The 14,799-nt window shown below is 50.0% G+C and overlaps 1 protein-coding gene across 1 annotated transcript in view; it reads right to left on the bottom strand.

Moving 5' to 3' along the window:
• Nucleotides 1-6,244: 6,244 nt before the first annotated feature.
• SSH1 (slingshot protein phosphatase 1) overlaps nucleotides 6,245-14,799 on the bottom strand; it is a 40,780-nt gene continuing 32,225 nt past the window's right edge. Inside the window, 5 exon segments of the mRNA XM_038762688.1 lie at nucleotides 6,245-6,786; nucleotides 6,788-7,432; nucleotides 11,753-12,242; nucleotides 12,807-13,007; nucleotides 14,643-14,789. Coding sequence (XP_038618616.1) covers nucleotides 6,337-6,786; nucleotides 6,788-7,432; nucleotides 11,753-12,242; nucleotides 12,807-13,007; nucleotides 14,643-14,789 — 1,933 coding nt within the window. The 3' untranslated portion in view covers nucleotides 6,245-6,336.

Below are 14,799 nucleotides of genomic sequence, written 5' to 3'. Positions count from 1 at the left end.
TACCAAGAACGTAGCAAGTGCTTTTTTTATGGTATTTGTTAAGCGCTTACTATGCGTCAGGCACTGCAATAAGTGCTGAGGTAGATACGAGTCCCTGTCCCAGATGGGGCTCACAGTCTTAATCCCCATTTTCCAGATGAGGTAGCTGAGGCCCAGAAGTGAAGTGACTTGACCAGGTTTACATGGCAGAAAAGTGGCGGAGATGGTTTTAGAACCCAGGTCCTTCTGACTCCCAGATTCTTGGTTACACTGCTTCCTTAAATAAAATACCACAAATTATTACTACTACCCCCCAGTCTGGGCTAGGACAGGTGAGTGTGCAGTTTACGGTGAAGGGTGAGTTTAGCCTTTGTCCCTGTTACCTACAGGCAGAACCGGAACCATAACTCAGGCATCCCGATCCCCAGAGCAGGGTTAGAGAGATGACTACATCTCGGAGAGATGCTGACCGCACCTACATAATTTCATTGCAATTATCAGAAATCTGGGGCCAATACCACCGAGAGCGTTGATCTGATATGCGGTGATGATTCACTCTTTCTGGTGGCACGATAGGTCCCTTGATTCAGTTAGGATTAATAATGATAACGGTGGTATTTGTTAAGCACTTATTACATGCCAAGCACTGTACTAAGCACTGGGGTAGATACGAGCTACTCAGGTTGACCACAGTACCTGTCTCAGATGGGGCTTAGAAAGTGCCCAGGGTTGGGGTTTAGAAGAACTGAGGCTCCGTCACTTGTCTGCTTTGTGAACTTGGAGAAGTCACTTCACGTCTCTGTGCCTCAGTTTACTCACCTGTAAAATGGGGATTTAAGACGGTGAGCCCCACTTGGGATATGGACTGTGTCCAATCTGACTGGCATGTGTCTACTCCAGTTCTTAGTTCAGTGCTGGCCACACAGTGTTTAACAAGTACCAAAGAAAACAAACAAAAAACCCAAACCTCTGTGCCTCAAAAAGGCAGGTATTGTAAGCTCATCCTCTAGACCGGAAGCTTGTTGTGGGCATTGCTCATGGTTTTACTGGCCTCTGCCAAACACTTAGTACAGTACTCTGGACACAATAAGCGCTCAATCCATAGGATTCCCTGACTATGCCTGATTATCTTGGCTCTCCCCCAAAACTTGGCCCAAGTAAACCCTCAACAAGCCCCACAATTATTGACATTATCGACTGCACTGAGACAGACAATTTAAGAGATGCCGAGTAACCTGTAAAGAAAAAACTTTATTTTCCTCACAAGAAGCACACATAGTATGTTCAATACACACCAACAAAAGTTAAAAAAAAGTGCATTATGCATCTCCTACTGCACATTTACAGTACAAAAGATACGGCTGTTTAAATATATATATTTATATATATATAAAATGAATAAAAAACAATGGCAAAAGAAAGCATGAGTACGACTATGCCCCGGGTCACCTACTGACTATTCTCCTTCGTAAACGCTAGGCTCCTTCACGAAAGCCTAAAATGGAACTGGCCACCAACTTGGAATCTCTCTGCAGGCTGAAGCACTTGGGGAAGAGCCCTTAAAGAAAGGAGGAAGGGTCCAAGCAGTAAACTCTCCGGAGAAGAAATAATAATAATAGTAAGAACAACAAATCATAAAATGGGGCCCACCTGCACTGTCTAGTCTCGCTGCTAAAACTGACTTGTAGCAGCTCAATGACTTCCACGCCGGAAGACGCTAACCCCTTCAACAGGAAATTCTAGCGGGGCCCGGTGATCAGTCCCCCCGCTGCTTGCCACCACCCTGACAGAAACGTCAGCTCACCCCTGGGGAGAGGCGAACTGGGGTCACGACCTTGAATAGCCCACCGAGACCCCCTATGAAGGGCCACGGAGGAGCAGAATGAGTGCAATGGCGAACACGGAAGCATCAGAACAGCACGATCAGCAGTGTTCAACAGCTTAGTGTAAATACACAGTATTTGTAAACTATCATTAAGGCACTCAATTGTCAACGATGGTGATTACAGTATGTAAGGGGAGGGAAGGAAGGCCCAATTGTTGCGTAGCCGAGCCGAGACGCTCGCAAGCTGACCGTCCTCTGCCTTTCGACTCCCTTAGAAATTGGCATGGCGGAAGCTGGGGCTTTCGAAAAGAAAAATCCATCTTCTCTTACCCACCGGTGGTACCGCTGAGTAGCTTTAGATCCTTGAGTCACGAATTATCTCTGCTCCCAGGGCATTAGAGCACGTGTGTGGGGTGGGATTCCAAAGAGCAATGAAATCATTCGGCTCAAGCTACCTATTTTCAACTCTCTATGGAGACCGTATTTAGAGACGCAAGCACAAAACACAACGCTGAAGGGAAGACGGAGAATGAAAAGCTGGTTATTGGGGATAATCAACACTGTGGTATGCATGAGATAAACAGGAAAATGGGCCTGATCTGAGGAGAGGGACAGAACTGCACGTTTTCTGAACTGTTTCACGTTCTCCAACCGGGGAAAGCTTTGCCACAGGGGGAGGCCTCTCAATCTATAAAAAAATCAACGAAATCTAGTCTGACATGACGGACTTTAAGACATCGGATGCTCCTCTCTGCCTCTTCTGCCAATCGGAGGCGTGACATACGTTCAATCGACTGCATATAGTTTGTGCTTCACAGCACGACCCCAAGGCAAAAACATGCATTGGTCTCGTTTCTCAAACCCAGGCAGCATGGAAATAAACAACTGTTTCCGGGTGTGTGTGGATTGGGGGAAGGGGAGGAGGAGGAGGAAGACCGTCTCTGTATGTTGCCGATTTGAACTTCCCAAGAGCTTAGTAAAGTGCTCTGAACACAGTAAGTGCTCAATAAATATGACAATGAATGAATGAAAGAGAAGGACTCTACCTGCAGTTGTTTCTCTACTGCAGAATCTGCCGTTTCTCCTTACAGTGACCACACTAGGTGATAAACTCCATAGTACTGTGCTCTCCCAAGCACTTGGTTCAGTGCTCTGTACACAGTAAGTGCTCAATAATAATAATAATAATAATGGCATTTATTAAGCGCTTGGTTGGTTGAATGACTGACCTAGGGCTTGTCAAGGCAAAAGGGGGCTTGGCCAAAGGATGAGGGGGGAGAGGAAAGAGGAACTGTTTATCAAGCAGATGGTAATGAAGAAATTACGTGGGTGCAGGAATTTACACACGCTTCCATGAGTACTCTGTATAATGAGGTGGCTAGAAGCTACGTCCCATTTAGATTCTAGCCAGGTCCCAGGCTGGATTCCTGTGCTCATCATAAGGCCTGGGGTCCAGAAGGGATGTGAGGATGTTAAAACTCTTCTCTCTGGGGAAGATGAATAGCCCAGGAACATTCCAACTGCGAGCCAGTTAAGCTCTGAGGGATGGCATGGATTTTTAAAAATAACAATAATAATAAAGGAAAAAACTCGTCCTGGAAATCTGCACTTGCCAAACAAGAGTGGTACGGTTCACTCTAATCTGACGTGTTTTCCTTCTTCGGCTTCCGCCCATACACGCGTTTTCAATACAATCACAAATTTTAGAAAAACACAACATCTAAATGACAAATGCAGTAGCTTTCACCTTACAAATGCACTTACCGTTTAATAGCAGGCATATCATATTAATACTTGATTCCAGATGAAAACTGAGGGAGTTTTTAGGAGGGACCCAGGATAAAATGCTATGGGAAGTCACAGAGTACAAACTGACGTGGTCAGGATTCCTTTTGGACATAGGTACAAAAGACACATTTCCGTGAAAATAAAATTCACCCGAATTACTGACGTTTTACAACCTCAAGCCGTACTCAGGTTAATTGTGCTTTTCAAGATGTCTGTCAGCAAACAGCATAACTTTAAAATGTATTTTTTCACCCCCAAATCCAAAATGAATGGCGAAATTTTCTCTATTCTCCAAGGTGGCACAGGAATTTGGCTGGCTAGTAGAAGCAGAACATAAGTTGCAAGGCTGTTATAGGCTAAGGGGCCTATGTAAAATTCTGTCATCAGTCCGACCGGAAATCTGTGACCTCTCTCTTACGCCCATCAAAGCGATACAGGATGGAACCAATGATCCAGGAAACTGAGACACATGGTCTGCTTCCCTATAGCTGTCATAACCCTGATGGTTTTCTGTGCCTTAAATTACGCCAGCAATTGCCTCCTTTCTGTATTCTGCCTTGACTACAGATCAAGAGCCTAATCTGCGATCCTTGCCCCCATCTAGAACGTCTGTGGGAACACTTCAGTGTCAGGGTCCCTTGCAGTGCTCATGTGAAAAAGTCCTGAGGCATTTGCAGAAAGTAAACTTCCATTAGCAATCTCTTTCTCTCTTTAAAAGCGTTTGTGGATTCATGGCTCTCAAAATTAAAGTTTGCAAAAGCAACTAGCGCTCACTCATGTGTGTGCAACACAAGCACATTTGAACTAACAAGTCTATCACTAATTTTAAAAGATCATTTTTGACCCCCAAAACGCCTGCCAAATGAAATCTACTTTGGGGGAAAAAGAAAAAGTATTGAACAACCATCCCCGCCCTTTAAAAAAAAAAATTCTCCCTTTCTTGGGCTGGAATCCCCCTCCCATCTACCCATCACCAGGTTTTTCAGAAAATGATCCATAATTGCCTTTAAGGGAAAACTTCCAATAACCTCTAGACTTTAAGCTCCTTGTGAGCAGGGAACATGTCTTCCAACTCTGCTGTACTATACTCTCCCAAGGGCTTAGTACAGTGCTCTGCACAGAGTGAGTGCTCAATAAATGATCGACTGACAGTTGTCAGAAAACCAAAACCCCTCAACAATGGAAGTTTGCTTCAGAACTTTTGTTGATCTAGCAAGAAGCCAGTAGCAGACGAGAAGTAATTCTAGAAAAAATTAGGATCAGGGTCTTCCCCATATTGCTTTTCAGTACTACATAAGGTCTGCTCAGAAGGTGATAGGTCGTGGGGAACAACAAACGGGGGAGCAAACTTTACCTCGGGGTGGTGAGGAGAGATGTTCTCTTTTAAACCCCATGTTTTTTCCGGCAGGGCTGCTAACGGCATTCCATTTTTACAGTCGAACTCTTTGAATCCTTTGGAAAAGCAAATTTTTTTTTTAAGGTTACTTGTACTATTTGGCATGATGAGTCCAGATGGATTTCCTTTATCCTACCAGAATGACCCCAGTTTCCAGAGGGAATTCCTCTCAGCTGTCTCCTCTCACCGCTCCCCTCTGCTCTCTGGGTCTCTTCCCCTAACTCTATGGCTCCCACAACCCAAGCCTGGCACGCAGACAGAAGAGAAGAAAATAATCCTCTCCTTGCAGAGGGTGAATGCCCAACTACAAACACATCCGGAGCACCTGGGCAACTCTCTCTTCCCTCCATGAAGCTACTACTGCCTGGGTTTTCTGCTGTAAACTGCAGAATTAGGGAGCATGGGGAACTTACATTCGACCCTCTAGTCTCCCACCCACCCCTCGCCCCCGGCTCCCCACATCTGAAAGAGGACGGCGTCGGGATCCGTGGCCGAAATCCCAGGCCTCCATTAGGAACCACCCACAGTCTCGGGCCAAGCAACGTTACAGATTTTACGGCAGAAACACGATCGTCCGATCGTTACTCGCCGAAACGTCAGAAGGCGGGCTTTTTCCCCGTTCCAAACCCAACGCCTCACCGACGGAGGGAAAAACACTCCACCATCCGCCCGGTACCGTGTGATGCGGTTGTTAGAGACGATTCCAAACGGCTTCACTTGACTTCACTAGTCTTACTCAGTGCAGTAAAGATTCTAACTTAATACTCTTTTGGGTCCAGACGGATAACACTTGAGAAGGCCTTTGCCAATGTAACGTTCCTCTCTGGATTCAGCCTCGATTATGAACGCAGTTAAAAAAAAAATTCAGCAATAACAGAGGTAGAATTGACGTTGTTTTCCAAGAGTTTTTCCACAAGGGTTTGGATAAGTTGGAAATCTCATGCTTGGATTTTGCTACTGTTACTGTGCACGTGGTGGAGCGGGAACCGAGTTTCTTTGATGTGCATACATATGTACATGCACACATATGTGCATGTTTATTTTCTTACATTATTGGCAAACAGTCTGGGTGGGGGTGAGTGTTCTGTATTAACAATAGGCAGCTCCCAGATCCCCATGACCATGCAAACGACCAGCGCTTCCTCGTGATTCTTGTGTGCGTTACTTTCCCTCCTCGGGGCCTTCACGTGATGGAGGAAAAACAAAAACCCAAAAAGTAATTGCTCTGTTGGAGGATAAAGCTGGAGTTTGGGGTGCCGATAAGGGTGCAAAGCGAATGGGAGAGGAGGAGAGGGAAGGGAGGGAGAGATGGGCAAAACCGTGACGCCCAGGAAGACGAAAATGTGGGTCAACTCTTTCCGGGCCACGGGGCGCTCTCGAGGTTCCCCAGGGGGCTTACCGGACCCGAGGCCGGGCCGACCAGGGGTCGCGGCTCGGGCAACAGGGAAGGTTCGCCCCGCCGGCCGCCGGCCGCGTCGGCTTCCCCGGCCAGGTCCTCCGAGGAGAAGTCGAGGCTCCCGAGCTTGGCCAGGGAGTGGGAACGCTTCAGCGGGGAGGAGACCGTCAGGCCGGCCAGCCGCAGGCGGGTCTCGATCTCCTGGGTCCGTTGCTTCACCAGACCCGGCTTCCCATGCACGCTGTGGATGCTGTCGCTGCTGGAGCTCCGGGTCAGGTTGGAGCTGCGGGAGGAGGAGGGCGGAGTGGAGCAGATGGTCTTCAGGAAGTCTCTCGTCAAGCTGCCCGAGAGATCTGCCCGTGCCGGGGCGTTGAGTTTCTGAGGCGACCCGTCCTGCGGGGGGGGTGCCGGCCAGTCCCGGGGGCCAGGGGCAACCCTGGTCCGGCACGCTGGGGGCCGCGGCCTCGGCCGGCGTCCCTTTGAGGCGCTCCAGCTCTTTGGTATGCTTGCGCACGAGGCCTGCCTTCTGCAGCTGGATGAGGGACTCCTGGTGCTGCATCAGGTAACTGGTGGAGTTGGACTTGGCCAGCTCCTGACTGAAGAGCTGGACCCGGGGGTCTCTGGGCAGTCTGACATCCTTCTTGGGGGGCGGCGGCTCCTCCCAGGCCGCTTCCAGGCCGGGTGGGCCCTTGGCCGGCTGAGAGTTCTTCTCCAGAGGCAGGATCTTGGGCAGGAGTCTCCGGGGTCCCTTGGGCGTCTCCTCGATCCTCTCTGGAGGTTCCCAGCGACCGGGATCAGGTCCCGGGGATGGGGGGCTCGCGTTCAGGCGGGCCAGAGTCCGCGGGCCCCGGAGGCCGAGGTCCCGGCTCGGCGGGGCCGGGGGGAGATGGGGCAGGAGGGGTGGCTGGGTACAGATGGCGGGAGCCCCGAAGCTCTCCCGCGGTTCCCCGAAGGCCTCGGAGGTCGTCCGGGCCGAAGAGTACATGCAGTCGGCGCAGGACTGGTAGGAAGGCCTCACTTTGCTCAGGATCCCAAATATGGCGTCATTCTGAGATAAGAGAACAAACCAGTAAGGGATTAGGGGACGGGGGGCAAGACGGGGCCGAGACCGGGGGGCTTAATGAGGAGAGGAAGCCCCCGCTCCCTCACCAACAGGGAACCCAAACCCTCAAGGGCCTGCTCAAGGACAACAATATAGAAGGGCGCTTCTGTAAGCCACACCTAACAGCAAGGCCAAGTTTCCCATGATCATTGGGGCTTGAGCTAAACTGTACAGAAACAGGAGGGCAACTGCCCAGGCCAAACTTTTCCTAATCTCTTTCACCTGACCAGGAAGACAAGCATTCCCTGCTTCCCTTTCCAACTGAGATGGTACTTGACTGCAGCTCCTGACTTCTGCTAGGTTCTCTGAGCAGATGGCTGGCTTGGTCAACTCTCTAACCGTGTACCAAGTTTATGTCTGCCTCCCCTTTCCTTTCCGAGTTTCAGGCAGAAACTCCTCACCCTCGGCTTTAAGGCTGTCCCTCACCTCGCCCCCTCCTACCTCACCTCCCTTCTCTCGTTCTCCAGCCCAGCCCGCTCCTCTGCCGCTAATCTCACCGTGCCTCGTTTTCGCCTGTCCCGCCGTCGACCCCCGGCCCACGTCATCCCCCTGGCCTGGAATGCCCTCGCTCCCCACATCCGCCAAGCTAGCTCTCTTCCTCCCTTCAAGGCCCTACTGAGAGCTCACCTCCTCCAGGAGGCCTTCCCAGACTGAGCCCCTTCCTTCCTCTTCCTCTACTCCCCCTCTCCATCCCCCCCGCCTTACCTCCTTCCCTTCCCCACAGCACCTGTATATATGTCTATATGTTTGTATGTATTTATTACTCTATTTTACTTGTACATATTTATTCTATTTATTTTATTCTGTTAATATGTTTTGTTTTGTCGTCTGTCTCCCCCTTCTAGACTGTGAGCCCACTGTTGGGTAGGGACCGTCTCTATATGTTGCCAACTTGTACGTTCCAAGCGCTTACTACAGTGCTCTGCACACAGTAAGCCCTCAATAAATACGACTGACTGACTGAATGAATGAATGAGTGTCAGCTCCTTGTGGGCGGGGAACACGTCTCGGGCTTCTGTTATCCTTTCCCAAGCGCTTACTTCACTGCCTCGCACCCAGAGGGTGCTTAATAAATACCATTACTGCTACGACTATTATTGAACTGTCCCAAGCACTTAACACCGTACATTTGCACCAAGAGCTCAGTAAATATCATTACTACTACTGTTAAATGTTCCCAAGCATCTAGTACAGTGTATTGTCTCCAGTGGGTGCTCAATAAACACCATTACCACTACTACTGTCAGATCTAACTCTTGTAAAGAGGCTTGACATTTTTCATGGCTGGAGCCAAGGGTCGAATCACTCTGAATTGCTTCCCATTAAAACCATCCTGATTTTTGATTTTAGGAAGCCAAAATGAATGAGACAGGACTCTTTCGTCCCAATTATTATTATCACTGTGGCATTTGTTAAGCACATATGAAGTGCCAAGCGTGGTACCCTGAGCACACTGTGGGTAGATTCAGATAATCAGGTCGCATATAATCCCATCTCACATGGGGCTCCCAGTCTGAAAAGGAAGGAGAACAAGTATTCAATCCCCATCTGTCCAATGAGAAACTTGAGGCCCAGAGAAGTTAAGTGACTTAACCAAGGTCACACGGCAGGCAAGTAGCAGAGCCGGAACTGGAACTCAAGTCCTCTGAGTCCCAGGCCCGTGTTTCTTCCACTGGGCCAATGCCGCTTGTCTTCTGAACTGAACTCAAAGTCCACAGCCCCATCTTGCCCCACCTGAGCCCGTAAAGCTGGTCGGGAACACCTTCCGAGCAGGGTGTGAGATTCCTAAGACGGACCCGGCTGCTTTTTTCCCTTCCTTTGTCCCAGCTATGAGATGCCTTCCAGATACAGTCAACCAGGTCAGTAAAGAAAACCAGGAAAACCTAGGTCTGATGCAGGGGCAGTCAGGTGACACGGGAACCAGAGGTTTGAGGGCTAAATCGCCCTCTGTCCCCTTCCCGCAGCCCACAGAAAAATCAGTGTTGATGAACCAAGGATTCTTTCAAACCCGGCTTCGCCACTTGTCCTCTGTGTGACCTTGGGCAAGCACTCCACTTCTCTGGGGCTCAGTCACCTCATCTGGAAAATGGGGATTAGGCCTATGAGCCCTAGGTGGGACAGGGACTGGGTCCAATCCCATTTACTTGTTTCCACCCCACTGCTTAGTGCAGTGCCTGGTACAAAGTGCTTAATACCATAATTATAATTATTATTATTATTGTAGACTTTGGGCTATGGGCGGGGGGGCCTGAGCTCCCAGCAAACCCAGAAAATTCAAATCCCGTTTTGTCCTCTGCAAGCCTCAGCGGGCACAGGCCTGGGAGTCAGGAGACCTGGGTTCTAATCCCGATTCCACCACTTGTCTGCTGTGCGACCTTGGGCAAGTCGCTTCACTTCTCTGGGCCTCAGTTACCTCATCTGCGAAATGGGGATTGAGACTGTGAGCTCCATGTGGGACATGGACTGCGTCCAACTGATTACCTTGTATCTACCCCAGGGCTTAGTACAATTTCCTGGCACATAATAAGCGCTTAAAAAACATCACTAAAAACAAAACAAACAAAACAATCCCAAGCCAGACCCATGGACTAATTCCAGCAGGATTTCCTGGCACTTTACACTTTGTATCGCTCTTAGGTCGGCAGGACAGAAACAAATGAAACTGGTTTGCAGGGGAAGGACATTTACTTGCTATGATCCTTCTCTCCTCCCTCCTCGCCCCACTCCCCGCCTGGGGTACCGGGGTTCAAAATACCCAGTTCTCCTACAACGTGGGGATTGTGTTTTTGCAGTGTGGCCTAGTGGAAAGGCCACAAGACTGAGGGGGGTTGGGGACGGAGGAAGTCAACATGTACTTCCCAAGCGCTTAGTACAGTGCTCTGCACACAGTAAGCACTCAATAAATACAATTGAATGAATGAATGGAAGTCAGCATGGCCTAGTGGCAAGAGCACGAGCTCAGGAGTCAGAGACCGTGGGTTCTAATGCCAGCTCTGCCACTTGTCTGCTGTGTGATCTTGGGCAAATCCCTTCATTTCTCTGTGCCTCAGTTACCTCATCTCTAAAATGGGGATTAAGAATGCAAGCCCCATGTGGGACAGGGACTTGACCAATCTGATTACACTCTATCTACCCCAGCAATGCCATAGTTATTAGTAGTGTTGTCTGCATTATTACTATTATTATTATTATAGGAGACCTAGCTCATCCTTCAGCTCTGCCAATGGCCTGCAAGGGGATCCACTTCCTCTCTCTGGGCCCGTCTCCTTACCTATAAAACGGGGATGGGATAGATTAGGGTTGATGAAGTAGTGTGGCCTAATGGAGAGAGCCCGGGCCTGGGTGTCAGAGGACCTGGGTTCTAGTCCCAGCTCAGCCACTTGTCTGCTGGGTGACCTCGAGTGAATCGTTTTGCTTCTCTCTGGGCCTCAGTCCCCTCAACTGTAAAATGGGGATGAAGACTGTGAGCCCTACGTGAGACCTGATGACCCTGTACAAACCCCAGCACTTAGTAGTAATAATAATTACTACTACTACTGATACTACTACTATTACTCTATTTATTTATTTATTTTAATTGTACATGTTTATTCTATTTATTTTATTTTGTTAATATGTTTTGTTCTCTGTCTCCCCCTTCTAGACTGTGAGCTCACCGCTGGGTAGGGACCGTCTCCATATGTTCCCAACTTGTACTTCCCAAGCGCTTAGTACAGTGCCCTGCACGCAGTAAGCGCTCAATAAATACGATTGAATGAATGAATGAAATAATGATAATAATAATAATGATTATTATGGCATTTGTTAAGTGCTTATTACGTGCCAAGCACTGTTTCAAGCACTGGGGTGGATAATCAGGGTAATCAGTTGGACACAGTCCCTCTCCCACATGGGGCTCACAGTCTTCATCCCTATTTTACAGTTGAGGGGACTGAGGCCCAGAGAAGTGAACTGACTTGCCTAAGGTCATACGGCAGACAGGTGGCAGAGATGGGATTAGAAGCCAGGTCCTCTGACTCCCAAGCCCAGGCTCTTGCCACTAGGCTATGCCTGACACCTAGTCAGCACTTAACAAATACTCTCATTACATCGGGACGGGCGACGGGGCCGGGTTGGGTGGAGGCGTTCTCGGTGCTGACCATCTTCCCCACTGGCCCACGAGCTGCGCCTCTGCGTGCAGGTTTCGGGGGCAGAGCCCCTCACGTCAGGGGGCGGGGGAGACGGCTCCGAAAATGGTCTCCTCCCGGCCGCCCACGCTCCGCCCACCTCAAAGTCATCGGGGCAGCTCCTCTTGCTGTTGTTGTTGTTCAGGTTCTCCAGGTTGGGGCGGCTAGCCTCTCCCAGCGGCCCGGGGACCTCGTCTCTCTCCATCTCCTCTCCGAAGGCCGTGGGGACCCCCTTCTCCCCTTCCTCCTCGCCGGAGTCCTCTAGCCGGGGACCGGCGGGCTCTGAGACCAAGGCGGTCCGTCCCGCCCCGTCCTCCTCCTCCTCGTCCTCCTCCAGGAGGGCATCTCTCTCCAGGTCGTCCAGATGGAAGAGCGCATTGCAGGCGCCGGGGTCAGAGAGGCGGCGGAAGCAGGGGGGAAAGGGGCGTCCTCTGGGGGCCTGGGGGTCCCCCAAGCCCACCAGGGAGCTCTCCAGGTCAACGTCCAGGCTGTCCAGCAGAAAGTCGCCGGGCCCGGAGGGGTGGAACCGGCCCGCTGTGGGGAGGTGGCTGTGGGCCTGCTGCTGCCACAGCTTGTTGTGACGCTGTTTGCTGGACAAAGGAGAGACAGAGAGACAGGGTCAGAGGGACAGCAAGACAGATCAGCACCCACACCAGGAAGTCAGCAGGACTTGGGTTCTAATCCCAGCTCTGCCACTTGTCTGCTGTGTGATCTTGGGCAAGTCACTTCCCTTCTCTGGGCCCTCGCCGCCTCATTCGCAAAAATGGGGATTAAGAGTGTGAGCCCCACAGGGGACAGGTTGGACACGGTCCCTGTCCCCTATGGGGCTCACAGTCTTCATCCCCATTTTACAGATGAGGTAACTGAGGCCCAGAGAAGTGAAGCTACTTGCCCAAGCGCTTAGTACAGTGCTCTGCACACAGTCAGCGCTGAATAAATACGACTGACCGAAGGGATGACCAGAGGCCGGCCCGCTGAGCCCTGTGAACCCTCCTAGTCCGGCTGACTCGCGGGGCTTAAGTGTTTATTGTTGTACTGTGTTCTCCCAAGCGCTTAGTACAGAGCTCTGCACTGTTGGGATGACAGGAGGCCGGCCCGGCCAGCTCGGGGGACCCGATGACCGGAGACCCAGCCCAGCCCCCAAAGGCACCGACCTGGCGTCCAGGATGCCCTCGTACTCGGAAAGCTGCCGCATGAAGCCCGCGTTGGGCCTGGCGATGCCGCGCTTCTCCTTGACGTGGCTGTAGGCCCTCTCCAGGGGCCAGCCGAACTCCTTCATGGCGTAGGCGATCACGGTGGACGCCGACCGGCTGACGCCCATCTTGCAATGCACCAGGCACTTGGAGTGGTTCTTCCTGCCACCGGGGACGAGCGGGATTAGAGAGTCTCTTCCTTCTCTCGAGGGTCTTGGTCGCATCCGCCCCCTCCCTCCGCCCCCCGCGGAGGCCGCAACCCAACGGCAAACGTTGGGTTTACGCGCGGATGCGCACGGCTGCTCCGTGGACTTTTTGAAATCTTAAAACGGGGTGGGGCTATGACGCGGCTCAGGCCAGAATTGAGTCTGCAATACGGAGAGGTGAGGAAAAAAAAAAGAAGAGAAAAAAGAAGGAGAGGGAAGAAGGAGAGCAAGGAATGGGGAGTTTGAGACTGTATCCCTTGCTTCTATTGTGCTCCTCCGAGTGCTGCAAAAATTGACACTCATACTACTACTTCTAATTAATAATGATAATGACGGCATTTACTAAGCGCTTACTATGTGCAAAACACTGTCCTAAGCGCTGAGGTAGATACAAGTTAATCAGGTTGGACACAGTCCCTATCCCACACAGGACTTACAGTCTTAATCCCCATTTTCCAGATGAGGTCACTGAAGCCCAGAGAACTGAAGTGACTTGCCAAAGGTCACACGGGAGACGTGCGGCAGAACCGGGATTAGAACCCAGGTCCTTCTGACTCTCAGGCCCCTGCTCTATCCACTAGACCACACTGCTTCTCTACACAACAAAGTTGGGGGCTAGGCTGGTCCTGATAGATATGGTGGGTAGATCATCATCATCATCATCATCAATCGTATTTATTGAGCGCTTACTATGTGCAGAGCACTGTACTAAGCGCTTGGGAAGTACACATTGGCAACACATAGAGACAGTCCCTACCCAACAGTGGGCTCACAGTCTAAAAGGGGGGGACAGAGAACAAAACCAAACATACCAACAAAATAAAATAAATAGGATAGATATGTACAAGTCAAATAAATAAATAAATAAATAAATAAATAGAGTAATATTGAGATTGAGTAAAATTAATTGAGTAAAATTGAGTAAAATTAATTGGGTAAAATTGAGTAAAATTAGTAATTTGAGATACCACCTCAAAGTCGGTGGCGGTAAAACACCTGGACCCTGCCGAGGGCAAGCCACAGGATTGGAAACTCCTTGAGGGCAGGGATCGCATCTACCAAGTTCACTGCATTGGGCTCTCCCAAGCGCTTAGTATAGTGCTGATTGGCTGAATAATCGCAGCAGCCTCTACAAAGTAGCTGCTAAGTAAATAGTGTTACGGATAATGATGTGGCTGAATTTCCTACTCCAATTCTGCAAGCTACCTAAGCCAAATTCTTTATACCGAGGTCTCCCATTCCCAATTTAAAATAAACTAATGGAAACAAAAAAAAAAAAAAATATGTATCCTTGTGGGTAGAGCCCAGGCCTGTGAGTCAGAAGACCTGGGTTCTAGTCCCGGCTCTGCCACTTGTCTGCTGTACGACCTTCGGCAAGTCACTTCACTTCTCTGTGCCTCAGTTACCTCATCTGTAAAAATGGGGATTAAGACAATGAGCCCCACGTGGGACAACGTGATTACTTTCTATTTCCCCACGTGCTTAGAAAAGTGCTTGGCACACAGAAAGCGCTTAACAGATACCATCATCATCCCTATCCCACACTGCTTCTGTCTGACTGTATAATGCACCTTGCTTCTGGATCACTTACTTGGCCTTATTGATGAAATGATACGCTTCATTCCAGTGGGCAAGGAGATCTGTGGTCTCTTCGTCGTAGACTCTGATATTATGATACGCAAACAAGCCGGGAAAAAAGTTATCTATTTCCCTAGTTACATTTAAGATGTAGTCAACACTGTAATGAC

This window comes from Tachyglossus aculeatus, chromosome 21, assembly GCF_015852505.1.
Source record: "Tachyglossus aculeatus isolate mTacAcu1 chromosome 21, mTacAcu1.pri, whole genome shotgun sequence".
Lineage (NCBI taxonomy): Eukaryota > Metazoa > Chordata > Mammalia > Monotremata > Tachyglossidae > Tachyglossus > Tachyglossus aculeatus.
This window is presented reverse-complemented; position numbering and strand designations above follow the sequence as displayed.